Here is a 26,192-nt window from a genome sequence, read left to right on the forward strand (position 1 = left end):
CTCCAGTCCGGGCGACAGAGTGAGACTCCGCCTCAAAAAAAAAAAAAAAAAAAAAAAGCTTTAGAGCAGGAACGAAAGGAAGGAAAGTAAATTTGGAAGAGGGCCCAGCAGGCTACTTGAGTCAGGTGCGTGGTTTGACCTTTTGACGTGGGGTCGCCATGCTTCCGGGGTCCTGCATTACGGTTCCCGGATTCCTCTCTTGGGGAGCGCGAACCATATGCACAGAGGCTGCCGGCGCTTGGGAGGGGAGCATGCGCAGTGTGTTTACTGGAGTTGTGCGCATGCTCACTTGAGGTGTTCTGCCCTTGCCTGTCTAGCACTCCTAGAGAGCACTTGCCGAGTGCCCCCCACTCTCTGCTATCCAGACAGCACCTGCCAAGTGCTCCCCACTCTCTACTATACAAACAGCACCTACTGAGTGCCCCCCTTTCTACTATCCTGACAGCACCTGCTGAATGCTCCCCACTTTCTGCTATCCAGACAGCACCTGCCAAGTGCTCCTCACTCTCTGCTATCGACAGCACCTGCCAAGTGCTCCCCACTCACTACTATAAAAACAGCACCTGCTGAGTGCCCCCCACTTTCTGCTATCCCAACAGCACCTGCCGAGTGCCCCCCGCTCTACTCTCCAGACAGCACCTGCCGAGTGCCCCCCACTTTCTGCTATCCTGACAGCACCTGCCAAGTGCCCCCCACTTTCTGCTACCACGCCACTTAGTACTGCTATGACCTAGAGACGGTGAGACCAGGATGGACCAAGGAGGCCTCGGGCAGCCACCCCCTGGGGGTCGTCCCCAGTGGCAGCACACTGGGAGGGACAGGGTCTGCTGGGGGCCACCTCGGTACTGGGCACATCACAGTTGGAAGGCTCCCTTGTGGCCCAGGACAGAGGGAAATCTACAGCCCGGCTTAGGGAAAGCTGGACAGTGAGAGGAGACAGAGTGGGGACAGGGGAAGAAAGGCTGCGCAGACCCGCAGAGGCGGCATGGTGAGAGGATCACTCCCTGTATCCCAGCCCAGGGCCCCCAGTCGCTTCCTGGGAAATTCACCCTTGGCTGTGGTCTGTGTCCCGGCCTGGGCCCTGGGTTTGGTGTGGGGCTCTAGGTAAGGCTGGGAAGCAGGAGTGTTCCAGGCAGAGGGGCCTGGCATGGGGGAGAGAAAGGACAGACACCCGGTGGGCAGCACAGACCCCAAACCCACTCCACACTCCTGGAGGCTCTGGCCTGTGCACCCATCTTCATCTCATCTTCACCCTGCAAGGATGGGAGGCTGAGACTCCCTGGCACTACCCTGGAGAGAGGGTTCCAGGACCAAGGGGAGCTCAAGAGAGGATGGAAGCGCCGCTCCTCACCCCATTCCATAAAAAGACAAAGGTGCCCAGAATGGCAGGAAGACTAACAGGAAGGGGGACCCACAGGGCCCCGCCCCTGCCCCATACCTGGCCCCATGCCCAGATGGGGTGGTTCTCCCACAGGACAGGAGTAAGGCTGACTAGTCCCCAGACTCCCAGGAAGAGAGCCCTGTGGGGACCATCTCCCCAGAACCTTCTGGAACCCAGGACAGGAAGGTGTATATGGGTGGGAGAGGAGGTCTTCTCTCCCTCATTTTCTGCTCATGATACCCCTCCCTGCCTGGGAGCCACCATTCTTGTTCCTGCAGCAAAGATGCCACACAGGGCAGTGGTTGGACCTCTCCTACCCAGGCGGCTTCCGTCAGAGAGCGCCAGAGTTCACAGGGAAGCGCACGCTGGCGGGAGGTCAAAACCACATGCATTGGATTCCAGCCTCTTTTTAAGCCCAGACTTTATTCCAGCCTCTTTTTGAGGAATTTGACTGAAAAATTCCCTCCTTCTTGGCTGATGTGCCATGCCGCTCTGGGCTCCTACCCTTGGCTCCAGCAGTGCTGATGACGAGGTGCTGGGGTCCCTGAGGAGAGGAGGCCTCCAGGAAGGACCTGGCCTCAGTCCACGCCGTCCAGGGACTGTGGCGCTGCCCTCTCGAGCTGTAGCACCTGGAAAGAGAGGCCTGTGACACCACAGCCTTGCGAGGGCAGACTGTGGGGCTGTCGAAACACTGGCACACACCAAAAGTGGGTCACAAGTCCCAGAGGTGAAAAAGCAAATTACCAGAGTCTCCACCAGATGCTGGGAGTGTGCGCTGGAAAAGCCTGGAGGGGCGGGTCCAGCACACGCACAGCTGTCACCGCAGACGACAGCAGGGCAGTGTCTCCACCTTTACCTGAATCTGTCTCTGATGTTCCTACGTGTGTCACTCTTTTGGCTGCACAGTGTCTGAACCCCCTTCCTGATCTGGGGGAGCTCACCCCTGAGTGCATCTTGGTGGGAGCCAAGCCCCCACCTCCCACTACAGAGGCCAGAGCTGGGGTAGCTCTCTCTCCCGTCCTGGGTGGCCGAATGACAGGGCCCCTCACCCGAGGCTTGGCCACTCCACTGCCCGGTGACCCAGGGACACAGGGATTCAAGGATGGCAGAGCAGGTTGGCATCCAGCCCAGACAGGGTGTGGCGCATGGGCTCGTCCAGCCACAGCAGGGGATATAGGGCAGCAGCCACCTGGCCTGAGTCCCAGCTTTCCAGACCCTGTGACCCCTGCCCTCCCTTCCACGCTCTAAGTCACTCTTTCAGCAAGTTCCATTCCACAGAAATCAGCCAGACACAGTATCTCTTCCTTACAACTATGCGGCCCCAAACACCTTCCAGCCCCAAATGTCAGCATTCCTCAACCTTGGCACCACCACCATGTGGAACAAAGAATTCTCTGCTAGGCGTGGGGTTGGGATGGGCCCGTCCTGCACGTGGAAGGACATTCAGCAGCATCCCTGGGCTTCACCCACGGGATGCTGGGAGCACAGACCCCAGCCCAGTCGTGATAACCAAAATCATCTCCGGTCATCACCTAATGTTCCTAATATGTGCACACACACAGTGGAGAACTATGCAGCCTTCGGAAAGAAGGAAATTCTGCCATTTGCAACAATACGGATGAATCTAGACGAACATCTTAAGTGAAATAAGCCAGGCAGAGAAAGACAAATACTGCATGGTCTGAGTCATCTGTGGAATCTCAAAAAGGTGATCTCGTGGAAGCAGAGAGTGCGATGGCGACCAGCAGGGGCTGGTGGGTGGGAAGATGTTGGTCAAAGGCCACAAAAGAAGTAAGTTCAACAGATCCAGTGCACAACATGGTGACTATAGCTAATATTGGAAAATTGCTAAGAGAGTAGATTTTAAGTGCTCTCACCACACACAAATAATAGGCATGTGGGGTAACGCATGTACAGTGAAAGAGCTTGACTTAGCCGTTCCACCGTGACGCTCATATCGAAACGTCATGTTGTACACCATCAATATATAGAACTTTTATTTGTCAACATGAGAAAAGTAAATTTAAAAAACACTTTAAACATACTTGTCCCTTTGCAGAAAGGAGGACAGTAAAAAAGTCACTGTGAATATAAGAAAGTTTTTCAATCCTTCATGGAAATAACCTCACGTTTCTTCTATAGACATGAAACATGGAGAGAGAAACATTTCTGCTGGATTTACCTGATTTTCTATGCACTGAAACTGCCAAGGCCAGCCTGTGTTGTACAGGAACGGTCGCAGATCAAACCTGTTGTCCTCAGGGCTGTAGTTCTCGGCGTGGTACGCGGGCGTGAGCGTGGTCATCTTGTGTCTGTTCATGGAGTACTTGGAGAAAAACCGCTTCACTTTGTCAGCGACCTGGTTGGGGTGCAACACACAAACTTCATGTTAGCAAAGCTGGAGAGATCCCAGGCTGGAATTCCCATGCAGGACCACACAAGCAAACGGCTAATGGGTTACTCCCTACACAGGACCTTCCCCAGTGGCAGGCATGAGGGATGCCCAGGCTCACACCAGGGGCTCTGGCTGAGCTATGAAACTGGCATCCTCCTGCCTCTGATGCTATGAAAACGGGGTCCCCCGCCTCTGATGCTATGAAAACAGCATCCCCCTGCCTGTGATGCTATGAAAATGGGGTCCCCCTGCCTCTGATGCTATGAAAACGGGGTCCCCCGCCTCTGATGCTATGAAAACGGGGTCCCCCGCCTCTGATGCTATGAAAACGGGGTCCCCTTGCTTCTGATGCTATGAAAATGGGGTCCCCCACCTCTGATGCTATGAAAACGGGGTTCCCCTGCCTCTGATGCTATGAAAACAGGGTCTCCCTGCCTCTGATGCTATGGCATGCTGACTCGGGGGATCTGAGATAAATCCTGCGAAGATTTATTTCACAAGGCTTCCAGAAGGTTCTATGGGACTACCATGCTTGTGGGCTTCAGCCCCGGCAAGACTCACAACTAGCAGAAAAGCAATACTATTCTGACCCTGAAGTTTACATTCTGCCCTCAAGGAAAAGGGAGGGCTTGTTTCATGACGTGTTTACCTGGCTGTGGGTGAGCCTCACTCAGATTAACTTTGGGCCAGCAGAAGACCAGAGTTGGCAAAAACAACTGGAGAGTGTTACTGTGTGAGACACAGTTTTATTATGTTAGGGTCACACCGTTGTCTACTTGTTCCTGCAGGTCAAACCGGCCTCTGCAAAGGGGATATTACCTAACTGGTCTCCCTCTGTGACACGTCCCATGGGCTTTACCTGTCTCGGGGTGCAGATGTGTCTCCACATGCCGAGGAGTTTGCAGAACATGCTGTAGGGCCCCATCTTGGCCACCTTCCTGAGTTTCCCATAGACCGAGAGCTCCGCGTATGTCATCCCCATATCTTCCTATGCACGACAAAAATCCGTTCCACAGTGACAGCAAGTCACAGTGGGAGGACAGCCTAAAGCTTCTTTTGGAGTTGGGGACCAGAGACCAAGGAGTTGGGACCCTCCCAGGGAGGCAGGAGCAGAGGTGGGCTTTACTCCCCATCGCTGGTCAGCCAGTAAGGAGGTAGCATTTGGAAAACAGCAACAAAGAACCACTGATTTGGAGGACTGCAGTGGGTGACCTGTGGCTCACCAAGAGCGCCCATGTCTGAAGGCCCAGTTCCTGGGGATGTGACTTTATTTGGAAAAAGAGCGTAGGCCGGGCATGGTGGCTCACACTTGTAATCCCAGCACTTTGGGAGGCCGAGGTGGGAGGACTGCTTGAGCCCAGGGGTTTAACATGGCAAGACCTTGTCTCTACAAAAAATAAAAAACTAGCTGGGTGTGGTGGTGTGTGCACCTGCAGTCCCAGCTACTTGGGGAGCTGAAGTGGGAGGATCACCTGAGCTCGGGACATCGAGGCTGCAGTGAGCCAAGATTGCGGCTCTGCACTCCAGCCTGGGTGACAGAGCCAGACCCTGTCTCTTAAAAAAAAAAGAAAAAGAAAAAGAAAAAGAAGAAAAGAGAAAAAGATAAAGAGTCTTTGCAGATGTAATTAATTAAAGAATCTGAAGTTGAGATGACTCTGAATGTGGGATGGGCCCTGCATCCAATGACATCCCTTATGAGGGCCAGGAGGACACGTGGAGAACGGGAGGCCACAGGAAGAAGGAAGCAAAGGATGGAGTGACGCAGCCACAAGCCAAGGAACACCGGGAGTCCCCAGAAGACGCAAGAGGCAAGAAAGGACCCCCTAGAACAGCGGTCGCCAACCCCCAGGCCATGGATGGGTACTGGTCCCTGGCCTGTCAGGATCTGGATTGCAGAGCAGGAGGTGAGCGGAGGGGTGAGTGAGCATTACCGCCTGAACTCCGCCTCCCATCAGATCCTCGGTGGCATCGATTCTCACAGGAGCGTGAGCCCTACAGCGAACTGCACAAGCGAGGGATCTAGGTTGCACGACCCTTATGAGAATCTACCACCTGGTGATCTGAAGCGGAACGGTTTCACCCCAAAGCCATCTCCCACTCTCTGTTTGTGGAAAACATTGTCTTCCAGGAAACCCTGGTGCCAGAAAGACTGGGGACCACTGCCCCAGAGCCTTCAGAGGGACCAGGACTCTGCCAACACCTTGATTCCAGACCCTGGCCTCTGGATCTGTGAGAGAAGAAATTCCTGTTGTTTTAAGCCACCGGGTCATTAGTGGCAGTAGCCCCACAAATCATGCGAGGAAGGCGTGGCACATGGAGCAGATGGAGCCTGTCCGCTGCCCTCCTGAGCCCATGCCCTGAAGTGTGGGGGACTCAGAGAAGAGCGCTGGGGGCTCACTGAAATCGGGGCCATGGTGGAGGCCACGAGGTGCCGCTGGTATCACTATCACAGCGTCAGGCAACAAATGCCTCAAGCCAGGCTCAGAGGAGCCGATTTCACCCTGAGGCTCATACAACCCAGGCCCCTTCCATTGTTCAAGACCCACTCCGATTTCCCCTGGATTCCCACCACACCCCAGGGCCATCATCAGACAGTATGGCCACAGCCATCGCGGGGCCTTCTTGTCCATCCCTCCAGGGGACTCTAAGTGTTTTCATGGCAGTGGCCACGTCTGTGTTGCTCTCCACGGAGTCCCCAGCACTGACGGGTTGTGCACAAACGGCTGCTTGACGCGTTTCTTTCCCATTCCCATGAAGTGAGCATTTTCCAGTGTAACATTTAATTCCTTCAATTCAACAATAGCTAGAGACTTCAATACCCCACTTTCAATAATGGACAGAACAACTAAGATGAAAAATCAGCAAGGAAATGGAAGATACAGACAACTCTGTCAAGCAGGGAGGCCTGTCACACGGCTGCAGGGCACTGCACCCAGCGGCAGCTGAACCCACCTTCCTCCCAAGGGCACACGGGACACTTCCCAGGCCAGACCATCTGCTGGGCCACCAGAGAAGCCTCAGATAACTTTAAATGTGGAAGTCATACAAAGTGCTTTCTCACCACAACGGAATAAAAGTACAAATTCAGTAACAAAAATTTTGGAAATTCACAGATACGTGGAAATTAAAGAGCATATTCCTAAATAATCAATGGATCAAGGAGGAAGTCACCAAGGGAATTAGAAAATACTTGGATAAATGAAATGATGACACAGCAGACCAAAACGTGTGGGAGGCACTGAATGCAGAGCAAGGCGGGAAACTTGTGGCTGTAAACACCTACCTTAAAAAAGAAAAAGATCTCAAATCAATAACCTAACTTTCCACCTTGAGATGCTAGAAAAAGAAGAGCAAATGAAACCCAAAGCCAGCACAAGGAAGGAAATGACAGAGATTGGAGGGAAATTAACGAAAGACAATAGAGAAAATCAACAAAACAAAAAGTTGTGCTTGGAAAGACAAAAAAAAAAAAAAAAAAAAATTGACAAACCTTTAGCTAAAATGACCAAGAAAAAAGAATGAAGACCCAACTAAAATCCGTAATGAAAGAGACACCTTAGTGACTTTACAGAAATCAATGGCGAGGCTGGGCGCGGTGGGTCGGTAGACCCAGCACTTTGGGAGGCTGAGGCAGGCGCATCACCTGAGGTCAGGAGTTTGAGACCAGCCTGACCCACATGAAGAAACCCCGTCTCTACTAAAAATACAAAATTAGCCGGGCGTGGAGGCGCATGCCTGTAAATCCCAGCTACTTGGGAGGCTGAGGCAGGAGAACTGCTTGCTTGAACCTGGGTGGCGGAGGTTGCGGTGAGCTGACATTGCACCACTGCACTCCAGCCAGCCTGGGTAACAAGAGCAAAACTCCATCTCAAAAACACAACAAAACAAAAGAAATCAATGGATCATCAAGAAAGACAGGCGCGCATCACTTAATGACAGGGATACGGTCTGAGAAACACATGGCCAGGCCACTGCATCCTGTGAACATCCTCAAGGCACTTATACACATCCAGACAGTCTAGCCTCCTACATGCCTATGCTCCATGGTACAGCCTGAGCTCCTTGGCTATACACGGGCACAGCATGTTGCTGTGCTGAATACTCTGGGCCAGTCTAACACAATCCTAAGTATTTATGTATCTAAGTGTAGAAAAGGGACAGTAAAAATACAGTAGAAAGGATAAAAGATGGGATACCTGCATAGGGTACTTCCCAGGACTGGAGCTCGCAGGACTGGAAGCCGCTCTGGGTGAGTCAGGGAGTGAGTGGCGGGTGAACGGGAAAGCCTGGGATGCTACTGTGCTACTGTGGGCTTTCTAAGCACTGTAAACTTAGGCTACAGTCAATTAATACAAATATATTTTTCTTCCTTCAATAATAAATTAACCTTAGCTTATTGTAACCTTTATACCTTATAAACTTTGTTTGTTTTCTTTTGTTTTGCTTGTATTTCTTTGGTAGAGATGGGGTTTCACCATGTTGGCCAGGCTGATCTTGAACACCTGACCTCAGTGATTTGCCCGCCTCAGCCTCCCAAAGTGCTGGGATTACAGGTGTGAGCCACCGCGCTCAGTCTTACTTTATAAACTTTTTAATTAAAAAAAAAATTGACTCTTATAATAACAGCTGAAAATACAAATACACAGCTGCCACACACAAAAATTAACTCAACTGGCTCAGAGACCTAAACGTAAGGACTTAAATGATAAAACTGTTGGAAGAAATTATAGGAGCAAATCCTTGTGACCTAAGGAAGTTGGAGGGTCATGGATCTAATTGTAAAAATATTTTGTCTTATTCTATAAGCTTCTTTCTATTAAAAAAAAGATTTTTTATTTTGCTTTTTAACATTTTTTGTTAAAAACTAGTAACACAAACACATCGATCAGCCTGGGCCTGCCCTGGGTTAGGATCATCAGGCTTGGCAGAAATTCTCTCTAGCTGCGACGGCATGACCCTGTAAATCGGAATCTTAAGGAGGTTACTAAAAAGCTCTGAGCACTAATACATGAGCTCAACAAGGTGCAGGGTATATGGTCAATATGCAAAAATCAACAGTGTTTCTCTATAAACTAGCAATGAACAATCTACACATGAAATTATATTAAAACAACTCCATTCACCAGAGTATCAAAAACGATAAAATATTTTGAAATACATTTCGCAAAAGAAGTGTAACCTTAAATTCTGAAAACTAGAAAAAAGGTTGTTGAAAGACATTAGAGGCCGGGCGCAGTGGCTCACTCCTGTAATACCAGCACTTTGGGAGGCCAAGGCGGGCAGATTACTTGAGGCCAGGAGTTTGAGGCCTCATGTTTTGGCCAACATGATGTAACTCCATCTCTACTACAAATACAAAAAAATTAGCAAGGCGTGGTGATGCACACGCATAATCCCAGATACTCAGGAGGCTGAGGCAGGAGAACTGCTTGGGCCAGGGAGGCGGAGGTTGCAGTAAGCTGAGATTGTGCCACTGCAACTCCAGCCTGGGCAACAGAGTGAGACACTGTCAAAAAAAAAAAATTACGGACAACTTAAATAAGTAAGACATTCCATGTCCCACGTTCATGGATCAGAAGAGTTCTCATGATTAAGATGGCAGAACTCCCCAAACTGATCTACAGTGTCAATGCAATCTCCATCAAAATGCAAGCTTTTTTTTCTCCAGAGATTGACAAGCTGATCTCAAAATTCATATGAATATTCAAGAGGCTCAGAGTAGCCAAAATCCTTCCTACAAAGTTATAATAATCAGGACAGTGTGGGACCAGCATAAGGAAAAACAGAAAAGATCTGTGGAACAGAACTGAGTGTCCGGAAATAAATCCTACATTTACAACAAGGGTGCCAAGCTAAATCAATGGGGGGAAAGAATCATCCTTTCAACAAATGGTGCTGGGACCACTGGATATTCACATGCAAAGGAATGAAACTGAACCCCTTCCTCACACCACACACAAAAGTAACTCAACTAGATCACAGACATAAATGTAAGGATGAAAACTAGAAAAAGCTTGGAAGAAATTATAGCAGCAAGTCCTTGTGACCTAAGAGGCTAGAGTGTCATGGATCTTATCATAAAAAGCCCACAGCCACTTCTCCCAGCATCCATTAAGCTACAAACCACAGCCTGGGCCTCATCATGAAGGGCCAGCATGCAGTGGAGGAGTCAAGGGCGATTCTCCTCCTAGGTCACTCTAAAGCACAAGCAGAGACGCCCCTCCTGCCTGCAAGGGACTTGTGTTCCTCCGCCTGCCATCTGCTCTCCCTCCCCTCCCACCGTGTCATCCCCGTTCTGGGGCCCCAACCATGAGGAAGTGAACTGAAGCGTCAAAGGCCAGCAATGTGACTGACACTGAGCTCTGGGCACCCAGGCCAGGGACCCAGCGACAGTGATGGAGCACAGCTCCTGGGGTCAGGTGGGAGGTGGGAAGAGCCAGCAGCACCATGCAGGAGGTGGGGAGGAGGGCAGGAAGCGCCATGGCAAAGCCACTGCCATTACCTCGTCGGTCTGGGACACCTGTCCATCAGCCAAGGGCTCCAGCTCTGCGGTGGCCGGCGCCGACAGGATGCTGCAGCCAAAACACACAGAGGTGGGTCAGTGCAGCTGCGAGGGTGGTGTGAACTCTGGGAGAGAACCCCCACACTAAGTTTCCCGAGTATGCTGGCCCTGGTCACTCCGTTCACCCTGGGCAGGACATCACCGAGGCTTGCGGTGCTGGGCTTCCCAGCGGGCGTGAGCACCCTGGGCTGAGGAGCGTAGGCACTGCTGTGGCCTCCCGACCCCAGGAGGAGAGGCAGAGATGGAGGCACAGTGCAGGGCCAGTGCACCGGGCACCGTCCACACCCGGGTCGAGGGGACTCTGCTGTAGGGAATGTCAATGGCCTGTGCACTGCACGATGTTGAGGAGCACCCCTGGCCTCTACCTGCTAATGCTCAGCACATCCCGTGTGGCGAAGCTAACTAAGCATGTCTGCAGACATTGCCTGCTGTCCCCTGGGGGGCACAGTCACCCCAGTGAGAATAAGCAGAGAAGAAAACACATTCCCGTGGCAGGGAACCTTGGCAAAGGCCGAGGAAAGGTCTGGGCACTGATCCGTCTTCTGTCACTTCTAAAGCACAGGTGCTCTGCTCAGATGTGGCGAGCCTCGGTCCGCCAAGCCTCGGCATGGGGAAGGGAGGCAGGGCAGGCGGGGAAGGCAGGAGGCCGCAGCTCCGTGATCTGGCCGGAGCCAGGGGGCTGTGGAGGCACCCACAGGAAGAAAGGGAGGCTTGGTCACAGGCCTCAAGTGCCAGCTCAAGGGCAGGACTATTCAGCAGGCAACAGGAGCTACGAAGGAGCCTGAGTGTGCGCCAGGGTGGCTGGGCCCGTGCTGGGAGAGGAGTCCCCTGGCTATGGAGCCACAGCCCATGAGCACGCTCACCTCTGCAGGGCAGGAAGCTGGAAGCGCTCGATGCAGAACTGGACGAAGGCTCTCAGGTCTGTCTTGCTGATTCCGCCTATGGGGTTGATGTCTGCACTGGAGCAGTCATACTTGGTCAGGTAGCCCAGGAGACTGCAGGGAGAGGGAGAGAGAGCGCGGGTTCCCGAGGGGCTGCAGACTCCATCAACCCCAGCCGTCCATGGAGCTGCTTCTTCCAGGGGCCCTGAAGCCAGAAGCGTGGTAAATTCAAGCATCCTGGAGAAGTCCCGGAGCAATCCGCAAAGGTGGCAGAGGCTGCAGATGATGCAGGAGGGCCTTTGAGTGCACCAGAGGAGACGACGGGGATGGCAGGCAGGTTTTGGGGGTCACCAGCATGGAGCTGGGAGCAGCCGTCTGAACAGAGCTGAGGGATAGAGGTCTTGGGGTGTCGGGAGTTAGCAGGGACTCAATACACATGGACAGACACTCTGCTGCCCGTGTGGCCAGGCCCCTCCCCTGCCTGTCAACTCTGAGGCCTGTGGTCGGCAGAAGAATCCATCCCTCACTAAGATGCCCACGTCCTAATTCTCAGAGCCTGTGACTCTGTCACCGCACAGGGCAAAGGGGTCTTTGCAGATGGACTCAGGTGGGGACTTGAGATGTGGGGGTGATGCTGGATTGCAGGGTGGGCCCAAAAGGCAATCACAGGGGTCCTTAAAAGAAGGGGGTGAAAACGAGAGTCGAGGGAGCCCTGACTTCAGGGGAAAGGCAGAAACGTGGGGCTGCTGGTGGTGAAGACGGAGGAGGTCATGAGCCAAAGGAGGCAGGACTCCAGAGCCTGGAAACGGCAGGAAACAGATTCTCTCTGGGGTGTCCAGAAGGAACCCACCACGTCCACACCTGAACTTGGGCCAGGGGACCCATACTGGACGTGCGTCCCACAGAACTCAGGGACCATAAATGTGTGTTGTTGAAGGCACTAACCTAGTGGTACTGGGTTCCAGCCGCCCTTCTCCACCCCACCCCACTGCCACCGCTGGCATAGGCCTCCAGGTTCTCCACGGGACTCCTGGCTGACCACCCATCTCCGCCACACCAGGTCAGGCCAGGCCCTTCCACTGTCTGAATCCCCTCAACGCTGCCCTTGACCCTGCAAGGCCTTCCAGGCTGGCCCCTGCCTGCCCCACCAGAGGCATTTCTTGATACTCTCAAACTCACACCTCCACGACTTCTCAGCCTTCCAGACCCTCACCGTGGAGCAATGTCGGGGGGTGTAAGACCCCCAGGGTCCCAACAGAGGGACAAGTGAGACCCTGTGCTGCCTTCAGTGAGGGCTGTCCCAGTCGCCCCATCACTCCCTGTCCTGTCCTGCCCAAGGGTCCTTTAGCAGGAGCTGGGATATGGGCCAGACGGGCCAGGGGAGATAACAGTCTCCATCTTACCACTTTTTCTCTTCCATCCCCAGTGACTGGCAAGGACTGGGGAAATCCGCCTGGGCTGACTCAGAGAGCACAGCCAGGGGAAATCCCGCAGTGCAGAGCTCAGCTCAACCTGCAGACCCACGGGGCCAGGATGCTGCCTCGTCTTGGCGGAAGGAAACTCCGGCTGGGAGGTGGGGACCATGGGGATGGGGAGGCACGGTTACAGGGGGAAAATTGAGGCAGACTCTTTCTGGTGAAATCAAGACTGATTTGGTGGACTGGTGAGACTCTGAAGCCAGCAATAGGCGTGGCCATAAATTTCAACACAGGACCACCGAGTTCCAGCAGCTGTCCCCTCCTCTTGCACTCTGCACGGAGCTTTCCCCCAGGCTGGTCACTTCCATCAGCCGAAATCATGTTGTTAGATGCCCACTTTCAACACAGTCTCTCAGCCCTGCATTCCCGTGCTGACCCCAACTTAACCCCGAAGGGCTGGCTTCATTCTCCCCCCCGCCTCCTGCTCCCTCTGGAACCTTCTCCTGGGCCTGCCTCTGAACCCACCCCTCCTGCTGCTGTGGATGCACTGGCCGGGCCCCCAGCAAAGCCACCCTGCTGCTTGGTCACCTGCTCTCATCTCCTCGCCAGCAACATCCCCACTGTCCCGCACCAGCAAGTCCACTCCCTCTCTGTTGGTCTTTTCTTTACAGCATCTTAAGGCAAGAAAACAAATAGAGACCAGTCTGGGCAACAGAGCAGAAACAAAAAAAAATTAGGCGTGGTGGTACGCCTACAGTCCCAGCTACTTGGGAGGCTAAGGTGGGAGGATCGCTTGAGCCCAGGAGGTCGAGGCTGCAGTGAGCCGTGACGGTGCCACGGCACTCCAGCCTGGGTGCCAGAGCAAGACCCTGTCTCTAATAATAAAGCAAACTCCTTTTCCTGTCCCCATTGATCTTGGCAGCGCTTATCCTGCGCCTCCCCTCCCCTTCGAAGTGAAATTTCTAGAAACAGCTGTCTCTGGCTTCTCACACCTCCCCCTGCCCCACACCGCACACTTTCCAAAACCAGCTCTGTGGGTCTTCCAGTCCCCACTCAAGACCAGACCTTTCAGGAAGACAATGACGGAACCTCAGTCCTGGGGCAGTCACGACTCAGGCCTTCACGGGCTCTTCTCCACCCACCCTCGCCTCCCGCAGGCCTTTATGAAACCCGCTTCTCAGTAGGGCCCTCCCTGGGCGAGCTGCTTACGAACTCCCAGCTCTCCCTTCCCCTGCTTGAGCTCTCTCGGCAGATGTTTCACACAATATACATGTTATCAGCTGGGTTATCGCCGTCTGCTCCTACTTGCAGAGAACAAGAATTGTTTCTGACTCATTCACACCACCGGGAAGACAGCCTGATGGGGGACAGGTGTCCAACAGGCCCCCGACGAGCAGACAGGGACGCAACGGAACTAGAATCAGAAGCAACTCAACAACAGAATTACAGGGAAATTTTAAAAAAATCAACACTACACACTGGAGATTCTCGCCAGAACGCAGAGGAAGAGAAGGACTGGCTGTGTCCAGTGAGAAGAAGACAGCAGACGGGGATGCGGCATGTGAAACAGACAGAAGGGCTTCGCTACATCATGACATCATGAGGGGCACGTCCGCAGCCACAGAGCCTTCTGTCCCACAGCCAGAAAGGGGCAGCTGAGGGATTACGTTTGCTTATTTTTTCTTTTTTTTTTTTTTTTGAGACGGAGTCCCGCTCTGTCGCCCAGGCTGGAGTGCAGTGGCGCCATCTCGGCTCACTGCCATCTTCGCCTCCCGGGTTCACGCCATTCTTCTGCCTCCGCCTCCCGAGTAGCTGGGACTACAGGCGCCCGCCACCACGGCTGGCTAATTTTTTGTATTCTTGGTAGACACAGGGTTTCACCGTGTTAGCCAGGATGGTCTCGATCTCCTGACCTCGTGATCCGCCCGCCTCGGCCTCCCAAAGTGCTGGGATTACAGGCGTGAGCCACCGCGCCCGGCCCATTTGTTTATTTTCTAAATGGCATCTAGAGACCTTCCAGCTCCCAGAACCCAATCTCGCCCTGGAAAAAATACTCGTTTCTTTGTTAACATTTTAAATACTAGAAAATGATGGACAAGAGTTGTGACGGGAACTGTTGCAACACAATTTTATAACAGATCAAATTCTTCCACATCGACAAAAGCAATGCAAAACCAAACCAAACAGCAATCTCCTCAACTCAGAATCTCCTACACCCAGAGCTCAGAATACACACCAGCTATTCACCCCTCCTGAAAAATCAGTCCCTTACAAAGGCACCAGAGGCACCAGAAAAGCAACGATCAAAACATGCATGAGGAGGATGAGAATGTTTACACAGTATCAGGTGTTAATTTCAGATTTCTGTAATTAGAACAATAAAATAGGATTTAAAAGTAAAAAATCGGTTTTAAAAGAGAACACGTCTGCAGACAGGCAAGGATGCAGAGTGATTAAGACACTCATACCCTTTGGGAGGCCGAGGCGGGTGGATCATGAGGTCAGGACATTGAGACTAACACGGTGAAACCCCGTCTCTCATAAAAATACAAAAAAATTAGCTGGGCATGGTGGTGGACGCCTGTAGTCCCAGCTACTAGGGAGGCGGAGGCAGGAGAATGGCGTGAACCCGGGAGGTGGAGTTGCAGTGAGCCAAGGTTGCACCACTGCACTCCAGCCTGGGCGACAAAGCGAGACTGTCTCAAAAAAAAAAAAAGACACTCACACCGTAGAAAAAAGGGAGGGATAGATGGATAGAAGGAAGGAAATGTGGACAGATGGGTGGATGGATGGACAAAGGGAGAGATGGGCAGATGGATGGGTAGGTGGACAGATGAAATGGTGAATGAATATATGGATAGATGAGTGGACAGACGGACAGATGGGTGGATGGACAGACACGTGTGGATAAATGGATAGGTGGGTGGGTAGATGAATGCGTGGATGGACAGGTGGGTGGAGGGATGTGTGGGTACATAGATGGACGGATGAATGCACAGACAGACAGATGGGTGGATGAATGGACAGGTGAGTGGGGGGGTGGATGGATGAATAGATGGGTCATAGGTGGATGGGTGGACAGACAGACGGGTGGGTGGGTGAATGGATGGATGAATGGATGGACAGACAGACGGGTGGGTGGGTGAATGGGTGGATGAATGGATGGACAGACAGATGGGTGGATGAATGGACAGGTGAGTGGGTATATGGATGGGTGGATGCATAGATGGATAGATGAATGGACAGATGGATGGATGGGTGGATAGATGGATGGTCCAACTGATGGATGGATAGATGGATGCATAGACAAACAAATGAATATATGACAAATAGTTTTTGAAATTCCTCAGCTCCTAAGGAGCAACTAAGAATAGCACAGACGAGCTGACAGGGGCAGAGGCTCCCCTAAGGGAAGTGGGGAAACCAAGGCTGGAAAAGAATTTCTAGCAGCCTCCACCGCTGGGCTTGAGGGGCAGCTTGAATTTTATCCGGAAAACAACAGTTTTGTTGAACAAGGAAGCAATACGAGAAGGGGAGTATTTTCAGTCCACATAAAAAATGAACTCTGGTTTGGAGGTAAAAACTAGCTGCAAAGGAATGACTTAAGAGGCAGTGGAATAGCCTAGAAAAAAGAGGGGAGCCTGACCATGGCAGAGGGCGGTGGGAAGATGAATTTGAGGCACAGGAGAGATGAAGAACCACAAGGCGGATGAAAGTGGTGAGCACCCAGAGCCACCGGCAGGTACACAATGCTCATCCGCTCTGCCACGCGGGCTGGGTGAAATTCTAGAGGAATGATGTCGTTCCAGGTACCAAACCCGCCATGAGAGGCACAGGATGATAGAATCTCACAGCGTGTCACCCTCAGGGTCCTGAGAGGTTCGGGGCCCACCACCGCGTGCCACTGGACCACACTCACCTCTCATCCACGTTGGCGGATCCCAGCACGAGGAGCCCACCACGGACACCCCGAGACCAGAGGCTCAGCTGAGCAAACAGATAGGCGAGGACCATCCGTATTCGAGCCTGGACAACAGAGGAAATAACAGGTTCCCTAGCAAAGGAACATGGGGGAGACGCGCACCCGCAAACTCTTGAAAACAAGAAAATTAAAATAGCTTAGAGGCTCTCTAGTGTTCTGGGAACATCAGAGTGTCAGAGTCCCACAGTGTCCCGAGGCCTTCCTCTCAGGGTTGTCCCACCTCCACAGGGCTCATGCAAGCTCAGGGGGGCTTGTCTTCAAAGATGGGAGCACCCGGAGCCCAGGAGGGCAGAGGGCAGAGGGAGCATCAGTGGCAGCACTGAGCTGTGGGGTCCCTGGGAGAAAGCTTGGCAACTGCATTTCCATCCCTTTACCACTGGCAGGAGGGGAGAGGCCACCAAGGCACAGCAGAAAGGGGACAGGGAGAGACAGGACAGATCCCAGCAGCGGGAGCCCTCAGCCTCTCTTCTCCTCCACCCATCATGGAGCACCCAGTCAAGTGCAATAGCCCAGGAGGCAGTGTTTGAGCTGTTCCCTGAGGATTAAAGAGACACACACTCACACACAGTCACGTGCACTCTCACATCAAGCACACCCACCTGCCCGCACGTTCACAGGCATGCTCATGCACTCACTCATGCACACAATTGTGCACTCATGTGTGTGCACACTCGCACATCCACACACACTCGTGCACACTCACAAGCACACCCACACTTGTGCATACTCACATTCACGCGCCTGTACTCTCACACACTCATGTAACCTCTCACACTCATGCTCACACCCAGGCTCACACCCTCCTCTTGCACTCACGCTGGTGCACACACTCGCGCGTGCACACCCTTACACCCCCGCTCTTGCTCTTACACATCACAGGCTCATGCACCAACACACACACAGACTCCCTCCTTGTTAACAAGGCAGCATGACCGACGTCTTCAATGAGGCACACAGGCTGTGACCCCAGCACTAGTTGTCCCTGAGCTCCCTGTGCCATGACCTTCATGGAGATGACGGCCCAGCCGGGGCACCGGCACATCCTGCAGTGATTGTCCCAGGGCTCCCTGCACCTCCCCAGGGGATGAAGGCCCAGGCGGGCGCATCTGCACATCCTGCACCAGCCATCCCAGGGCTCCCTGCACCTCCCCAGGGGATGCCGGCCCAGGCAGGGGCACCTGCACATTTTGCAGTGATTGTCCCAGGGCTCCCTGCACCCCCACCCGCACCCCCAAGGGACGCCGGCCCAGGCGGGGGCACCTGCACATTTTGCAGCGCCAGGTTTTCCCTGCTGCTTCCTCCATGAGCTGCGAACAGAGGGCTCTTCCCTGTCACCAGGCTGAAGATGCCCATGACGGCCTTCACGGCTGGATCAATGTTGAGACTGATGTGGTGGCTGGAGGGAGAAGGGTAGGTGTTGAAGGCAGCAAGTGCACGTGTGTGCATGTGTGTGTGCATGTGCAGTGAAGCCCTGATGACCTAAAACTGACCGTTGTAACCCATTTAAAGTGTATGATTTGTGGTGTTTAGCAATCCACAGTGCTGTGCAGCCATCACCACCATCCAGCTCAGAACTTCCCATCACCAGAGAAGGAAACCCCATCCCACTGGCAGTCTGTCCCCACTTCCTCCTCCTCCAGCTCTGACAGCTGTGACACTGACAGATGCAGAGTGACAGACACCCTCTCTCTGTGCTGTGGCCTGTTCTGGACATCGTGTGGAAATGGAATGGAAATGGAATCAAACACCATGTGGCCTGGTGTGGCTGGCTCTACTCCTTTCATCCGCACGTCTTCAAGGTTTCTCTTCACTGTGTCACGTGATCGTGCTCCACTCCTTTTCATGGGTGAATAATATTTCACTGTGTGAATGGGCCACAGTTTCTTCCTCCGTTCATCTGAAATGGACCTTGGGTTGTCCCCACCTCTTGGCTTCTGTGAATGGCACTGCTATGGACTTTCCTGAACAAGTATCTGTTTGGGTCCCTGCTTTTGATTCCTCTGAGTACATATCTAGGAGGAGAATTGTTGGGGGGCAGGGGGACAGCTTTTAGCTGAGCTCAACAACAGGATGGGGAGCTGCTCATTTTCTCCTAGGAACCATTACGGATGGAACATTCTAGATGGAACCCAGTCTCTCTTCTCTCGAAAGTGCTCTCCCTCCACTGTCCTCACGTAGAGAACTGCCCGTGGAAGAGGCAGTGAGGGCAGGGGGGAGGGACAGGAGGAGGGGTAGGAGCCAGCCCACAGCCAACTCCCAGGACCTGCTGTGCACCCTGGTGAGCACACACGACCTGCAGCCTGCACTGGGAATGCAAGGAGTCAGGGGACGGAAGGGTGGAAATCGCAGGCACCATCGGAGACTCGGGTGGGTCAGATAGGGAGGACTCATACACAACTTCCCTGAAATCTGGCTCAAACCAAGAGAAAGTGGAGCCCTGATAAACTCCTAGATGCACATTTAAGCAATTGCTGATGACTGGAGAAACAAACTGGTCTATCCGTAGACAGTGGAATATTATTCACTCACAAAAAGGGATGGAGCACTGACATGTTTATCCACATTGTGGATGACACGATGTGGCGTGAATGAAGCCAGTCACCAATGCGCTCACAGGCAGAGCTTCCAGCGGCTCTGAGCTCTGTCAGCCGCCTGCCATGCCCAGCACCAGGGGCCAACTCCACCTTCCAATCTGCTGGGCCAACTCTCTGGCCCGGGTGCACGTCTCCTGGGAGGAATTCTTGCTGGCCATGTAGCAGGTGGTCAGTATGCGTCCACAGAGGTCTCGGGGATCCTGAGGGGTGTAGCTGATCTGGTTCACGATGGTGCGGACATCAGCCAGCACTTCCTGATCTGCAAACCACCAGGACAGAATGGGTAGAAGTCCCCTGAGTGTGTGGGGTGTCTACATAGTTCCACCCCAGTGTACAGCTCCCAGGTGCCCGTGCAACTCCACCCTGGTCTACACCCCCAGGTGCCCGTGCAGCTCCACCCTGGGCTACACCCCCAGGTGCCTGTGTAGCGCCAGCCCACGCTATGGCCCACAGCCCCATCTGACGGGCATCGTCACCCCTGTTCTGCTGCGTATGCTAAGATGATGTCCGATACCATATCACATGGGGGAGGATGTGAACCTCCAACGCCTGTGTTCTCTCCACCAGGCCACACCGTGCACAGAGCGGGCAGGTGCAGCTCTGGAGACTCAGCCACATGGGCCCAAAGCTCCAGGAAGCTGCTGATGGCCTTGCTGCCTTGGCTGCAGGACCGGGATGTGACGTTGTGACATTTGTGTGGCCACAAAGCCCCCTTCACCCTGATGTCCATGGCATGGGTGTTTCCTCTGCCCCCTCCTGGGTCCCCGACTCAGGCAGCTCAAGGGCTGGACCCTGGGGCCTCCCTCAAGCCAACAGACGTCACCTACTTCCGCTCCTCACAGACTTGCAGACCTGGCAGCACATGGAGTAGACGAGGCAGGCGGTGGCTGCGCTGTCCACCCCGCCACTCAGGGGCAGCAAAAACCCCGCCTGGAATGGACCAACAAAACACAGTGTGAGCAGAGCCTCGGAGAAGCGGCAAGCCCACGGACCAGCCAAGCTCCACCCACAGACCTCAAGGAGGCGTCCACAGAAATGCACGTGGGTGTCGGCACTTTCCGTGGGGTCAGGACAAATGCCCACACGTGGCAGGATCAATGGATTTTTCAGAGGAAAAAGAGACACTTCGCTGTGGGGCGTGTCTGAGGCTGATTCCACTGACGAACTGCAGGTACGCGGGGTTACGATGCTGGCGAGATGGTGACCGTGACCCTGGATGCTGACAGGCTGGGTTCCGCCGAGCCTCCAAAGGTGGAGCCGACCCACCCGCCACTGTGCCCACCTTGCCTCTGGCTAGTGCAGACTAAGCTCACCATGGAGGCAGAGCGATGAAATGCTTTTTGTCATTTGCATTAAAAAAAAAAAAAAAGAAAAAATCCCTACCCTGTCCCAGAATAAAACCAGACCAACCAGTAGAACAAGCAAAGTGGGCTCACTAGAAACTGGAAGTCTTACCTGTTGGCTTCGTCTTAAAAAATCCCAGAGCCAGCAGGCAGGTCCAAGGCTGCAGGGCAATCAGAACATGGAGCCCAGAGGCGGACGCCCCAGCCCACAGCACCCAACAACCCACCCAAGCAGGTCCCAGGAGGCTGCAGTGCCAGAGTCAATGCTGGGCTCTCAGGACGCCCGTCTCTGCTTCAGGCACCTCGTGAGAAGGGACGCATGTGATTCCAAAGACAGCTCTGGGACGTGGGTATTATCATCACCCTCATTTTAAAATGGGGACACTGAGCCACAGAAAGGACAGCGCCTTGGGGCCCAAGGTCACAGCATGGGGAAGGAGCAGGACTGGGGGTCATACCCAGGAGGTCTGGCTCCAGCATCCACGCCCTCAACCCAGGGGAGGCACAGCTGCCTCCTGCCAAGTCTCCACCCAGGCAGGTTCTGAAAACCCACTGCGTGACCTCCAGGAGTCCCCACCCCAGAGGTGTGGCCACGCGGACGCCAGGTCCCTCCCAGGGGTCAGGGGTCACACACCTTATCTCCTCCTCAGGGCTGTGGTATTTCCACTCGATGGGCTCAGAGACGGGTGCCAGGAGGTCCTCATCGCACGAGAGGGCAAAGTCCACCTTCACTCGGGGGTAGGGGCTTGCCTTGCTGGCCTGGCAATGGAGATTCAGACAGGATGACTCCCAGCTTCATGGAAACCCTCTGGGTCCCCGGGACCGACAGACAAGCAGGACTCCATCAGCCATGTCAAAACCACAGCGAGGCCGCCCTCACTGCCACGAGGATGGCGAGGAGCAAAACGATCAATGGCAACAGGTGTTGGTGAGGGGCGAGAAACCGGGGTTCTCATACCTGGCTGCCCGGAACCCACCACGGTGCAGCCGTGTGGCAAACGCTCTGGCAGCTCCTCAAAAGGCTCAACAGAGCCAGGGGTGGTGGCTCACACCTGTAATCCCAGCACTTTGGGAGCCCGAGGCAGGTGGATCACCTGAGGCCAGGAGTTCGAGACCAGACAGACCAATATTATGAAACTCCTGTCCCTACTAAAAATACAAAAATTAGCCAGGCATGGTGGTGGGCGCCTGTAATCCCAGCTACTTGGGAGGCTGAGGCAGGAGAATTGCTTGAACCCACGAGGCACAGGTTGTGGTGAGCCGGGATCGCACAGTTGTACTCCAGCCTGGGCAACAAGGGTGAAACTCCGTCTCAAAAAAAAAACCGACGAAAAAAACCTCACAAAAAATGGCCAACAGAGTTACCATAAGACCCAGCCAATTCCACTCCTGGATAGACACACCCAAGAGAAATGAAAACACGTGTTCCCTCCAACAAAAGTACATGTATGTTTGTAGCAGGATTATTCATGACAGACAGTGGAAACGTTCCTGATGCCCATCAGTGGATGAGTGAATAAACACGACGTGTCCATCTCTGCTACGGAACACGCTCTGACCATACAAAGGGATGAACTACAGTCACTCCCTGTATCTGTGGGTTCTACACCCGCAGATTCAACCGCACACAGATAGAAGATACAGTAATCGCGGGATCTGAAGCCCATGGATACAGAGGGCCGACTGTCCGTATCAGTGAGCTCTGCAGGGGGCACTGTGGGACACAGGCATCCCAGCAGGGGATCGGTGGAGGCTGAGGCTCCCGATCCAACCCCTGTGGATACCGAGGGGTGGCTGCACCCGACACATAGATAAACCTTGAAAACAGCACAGTGAAGTGTGGGAAGCCATATGCTATGTGATTTCATCCCAGTGAAACGTCGAGAATAGGCAAATTCATGAAGACAGAGAGTAGACTTGGGGTTGTCAGGGGCAGAGGAGGGGAACGGGGTGGAATTTCTTTTTGGGGTAATGAAAATGCGCGAAGATTGTGGCTGCATAACTCCATGAGAACCTGAAAAAGCACTGAATCAGGTGCTTAAATGGATACATTGGGTGGTCTGGTAAATACAACTTAATAAAACTGCTATAAAAAAAAAAGGCTGGGCGCGGTAGTTCCCGCCTGTAATTCCAACACTTTGGGAGGCCAAGGCGAGAGGATTGCTTGAGCCCAGGAGTTCAAGACCATCCTGGGCAACATAGTGAGACCCTGTCTCTACAAAAGAAAAGAAAAAAATTAAAAATTAGTTGGGCATGGTGGCATGTGTCTGTTGTCTCCGCTGCTTGGGAGGCTGAGGTGGGAGGATCACTTGAGCCCCAGAGGTCCAGCCTGCAGTGAGCTGTGATGGTGCCACTGCACTCAAGCCTGGCAGACAGAATGAGACCCTGTGTCAATCAATCAACAGCAGAAGAGTCTGCTCTGTTATGAGCATCACACTTCTTTCTGCAAAAATCACTGTCTCATGACAGCTGCACCGTTGGATATCCTATTTGTGATGACATCCTGCAGAAACGCAGAGCTCCAGGCTACCAGCAGCAGGGCCTTGGGCTGCAGGAGGGGCGTTACTTGCATCCCAGGGTCTCAGACACAGGCTCGCTTGTGCCTTGGACCTTGCCTCCGACTGCCAAGGTGGGGACCAGCCTTGGCTGCACACTGTGTGCCTGTTCCTGCTACGCTTGCCACCCCCCACCTTGAGGCCTTCCTGGCCTCCAAGGCTGCTTGGGTCTTCCTTGTGTGGCAGCCCCTAGCACACTGACCGTCTCGTCGGTCTCTCTGCCTGCCTGTCCCCAGCTCACCCCTGCTCAGGGCCTGGCTCAAGCAGAGGACGATGGGGAAGAGATGGAAGCAGGTTCCGCCTACAGCACCAGCCCTTTCCACACTTGGGAAGTCTAGAACTTCCCTGTCAGACTTTTCAGGCACTGCATCCTCATGGCCGCCAGCAGGCCTGCACGAACGGGGCCACTTTCCACATCTTTGATGAGCATCCCACACAGCTGTCTACTGAGCACTCACCGCCAGGTTTCGAGATGAAATCTCCGCCCTATAGCTCCGGACGTCCTCCAGATCCAGTGTGGCCGTCAGGACTTCCTGGGGAAGGAAATTTCAAAGAGAACCCATGATTTCCCGTTTGTTTCACTCCCACGTGTAATTTGGCCGCTGTCAAAGGTGTGTCACACCTTCTAAAGCAGGGGCTGAGACCCCTGGATTCCTGGGGGCCCAGGGATGGGACAGATGACATTGAGGCCAACCCACAGCCCTTCCCCCTCACCAACCAGGTAAATCAGAGGCCATCAGAGCAGGCGGGACCCCCGGGGGCTTCTCCACAGGGGCCCTCACTAAGCACCAGGCTTACAGGGGAGGGCCAGGAGCTCGGCCTCTGCACAGGGAACCCTCCCCCAGTCACATCCAGGCCCGTTCATTACCACGTCATCCAGAGAAAACTGGGATCCTTGAGCAAAGACGCTCCCATTCATGGCGATCATGGCGCAGCCGTCGTAGTAGAGGCGGTCCCCGTCACAGCCCTTCTGGTTGGCCAGCAAGTAAATCCCACCGTTCTGGAAAAGGCAGAGCCCACAGCGGAGTGGTCAGCTGTGGTCCACCGCCCTCGCCTGCCACCTGCCCACGTACAGGAACTTCCCCCGAGTCCCGCGAGGTCATCATGAGTGGCCCCACCACTGCCGAGATAACACGCACGTGTAGGGAAGCACAGACCCGTGAAGCTGCGGCGAGCCCGGCCTTGCTAGGTGCCAGGCTCTTCGTAAAACATTTGTTTTTGTTTCGTAACAACCCTACAAGGCAGACCCCGTCACCTCTCTGAGGCATGATGAGGTTCAGACAAGCCAAAGAAAGCTCCGTGTGACGAAGCCAAGATTCAAATGCGGCTCAGCTAAACCCACACCTGCAACGTGAAGGACGAACCAGCACCGCCCACTGCACGTCTCACCGCCCAAGAGCAGGAGCAGCAAACTTATAGGTGTTCCCTACGCCCTGCCATCATGCCAACGAACAAGGAGCACGTCCCAGTTCCTGGTCACGGCAGGGAGGGTGACAGGGTCGGCTTCCTGGGGTAGCTGCGCGGGTGAGATGGGCTGTGCCAGCGAAGCCCCGGGGGCAGCAGGGCACACTTGTTGAGTCCAGGCCGTAATTACAAGCCCGGAACATCCATCTGGTGTGGGCCCAGCCCTGCAATGAGCACTGAGGATGCAGGAGTGCTTGAGATAACAGCGTCTGCCCCATGGTGCACGCTCCCTGGCCCAACCCCTACCTTGCTGGTGGCCACGGTCACAAGATCCACCCTGGTGCTGGCTTTACGCAGCACGTGGTGACTGCCCGAGGCATTGGTGATGATCTCCACTCCATCCAGGCCCATGTCGATGTGCGGGCTGCGGGCAGAGGCAGGTGAAGAAGAGGCCACCGGACTCCTCCAACCCAGCCTCCCAGGCGGCCCCTCACACTTTCCCATGGCAGCTCCCGGTCGTCGGTCATGGCCCCAGGAGGTCTGCAGTCCCAGGTCCTCCCAGGTGGCCCATGTGAGGTGGGTGATCGGACAGCACAGGGGCATGGGGCTGACCTGTGGGGTGTCCAGAGCTCCTCACAGATCTCACTTCCAATGCAGGTGTCCCACGTCGCCAGCACTGCATCTCCGAAGAGTGCAGTCTCCTGCCGTCGGAAGAGAAGAGTGCATAAGATTCATTGGCCACGCCCTGTCTGGGCCACAAACCTAGGGCCACACACATCCTGCAGCCACAAGAGCTGGAGTTGGCTCTGGGCTCTCGCACATTCTGAAGAGGTGGGTGCCCTGTGGCTGCACATGGGACACTGGGTGGTGCCAGGAAGAGGAGCCTTTAGGAGCCTATGTGTGGAATAAGGGGATGCCTGTACTCTGAGCAGGCCAAGGGGCAGAACGTCACAGTCACCGATGGGGTTGCCAATCGGGGCCAGCGGCTTCTGAAGTGACCTTGTTCTGTGATCACACTGAAGCAGCTGCTGCCCTGTGTTGACGAAACCCGGCCCCCACTCCTAGCCACAGGGCAGCAGCTGAGGGGACATCAGGGTGCCTTCCCTTAGAATTCAAAATTGAGAATAGGGCATTTTGCTGTCGGTCTAGATCACACTTAAATGTAGGAACATAGGCCCTGGGGGTGGAGAAGGCTGTCTTCTGCCACAAGGAGGACACGAAGAGGAGGAAGCCAGTGTGAGCAGGGAAAGGGAGGAAAAGCAGCCCCAAGGCCCGGAGGAGCCGCCCTGGCTGCTGCCTGGCCCCGCAGCCCCCCTCGCTATAGGAATCTGCCTCCTTTGTTTCAGACCTGTGCGCACTGTGGTGCCTTCCATTACCTGGATCCCAAAGGGTTCCCGCCCCACCCGCTCCACTGTTGGCTGAGAACAGTGACAACCGACTGAAAAATGGGCTCCACACCCAGGGACTTGCCTGCTTTGTCAGGTCCTGTATCATCCGAGGCAGAAGGTATTCCTCCGTGTGCCTGGAAAGGAAAACAGCAAGGATCTGAGGATGAGCATCTCAGGACAAATGAGGAAGGGCAGCTACATTTAAACAAAACTCAAACGGAACCCTCCGAACTGATGAACCAGCAAAGGAACTGCCAAGTGTTCCCCCCAGTGCGATAAACAATCGCGT

General features: G+C 54.1%; 2 protein-coding genes across 2 annotated transcripts in view; one reads left to right on the forward strand and one right to left on the reverse strand.

The window, feature by feature from the left end:
• The window catches only part of LOC105503298 (zinc finger protein 696-like), a 75,721-nt gene extending 75,003 nt beyond the window's left edge, over nucleotides 1-718 (forward strand). The window contains 1 exon segment of the mRNA XM_011930160.1: nucleotides 600-718. Coding sequence (XP_011785550.1) covers nucleotides 600-718 — 119 coding nt within the window.
• A 1,066-nt stretch (nucleotides 719-1,784) lies between these two features.
• The window catches only part of NADSYN1 (NAD synthetase 1), a 40,312-nt gene continuing 15,904 nt past the window's right edge, over nucleotides 1,785-26,192 (reverse strand). Inside the window, exons 6-21 of the mRNA XM_011930120.1 lie at nucleotides 25,986-26,037; nucleotides 25,128-25,216; nucleotides 24,822-24,939; nucleotides 23,980-24,111; nucleotides 23,570-23,644; nucleotides 21,191-21,315; nucleotides 20,669-20,717; nucleotides 20,041-20,143; nucleotides 19,304-19,472; nucleotides 17,880-18,015; nucleotides 16,557-16,663; nucleotides 11,202-11,333; nucleotides 10,279-10,348; nucleotides 4,636-4,764; nucleotides 3,564-3,740; nucleotides 1,785-2,010 (exon numbers count right to left, since the gene is read on the reverse strand). Coding sequence (XP_011785510.1) covers nucleotides 1,960-2,010; nucleotides 3,564-3,740; nucleotides 4,636-4,764; nucleotides 10,279-10,348; nucleotides 11,202-11,333; nucleotides 16,557-16,663; nucleotides 17,880-18,015; nucleotides 19,304-19,472; nucleotides 20,041-20,143; nucleotides 20,669-20,717; nucleotides 21,191-21,315; nucleotides 23,570-23,644; nucleotides 23,980-24,111; nucleotides 24,822-24,939; nucleotides 25,128-25,216; nucleotides 25,986-26,037 — 1,714 coding nt within the window. The 3' untranslated portion in view covers nucleotides 1,785-1,959. The remainder of the gene's footprint in view (nucleotides 2,011-3,563; nucleotides 3,741-4,635; nucleotides 4,765-10,278; nucleotides 10,349-11,201; nucleotides 11,334-16,556; nucleotides 16,664-17,879; nucleotides 18,016-19,303; nucleotides 19,473-20,040; nucleotides 20,144-20,668; nucleotides 20,718-21,190; nucleotides 21,316-23,569; nucleotides 23,645-23,979; nucleotides 24,112-24,821; nucleotides 24,940-25,127; nucleotides 25,217-25,985; nucleotides 26,038-26,192) is intronic.

The sequence above is a fragment of the Colobus angolensis genome, unplaced genomic scaffold, assembly GCF_000951035.1.
Source record: "Colobus angolensis palliatus isolate OR3802 unplaced genomic scaffold, Cang.pa_1.0 Scaffold84, whole genome shotgun sequence".
Classification (NCBI taxonomy): Eukaryota; Metazoa; Chordata; class Mammalia; order Primates; family Cercopithecidae; genus Colobus; species Colobus angolensis.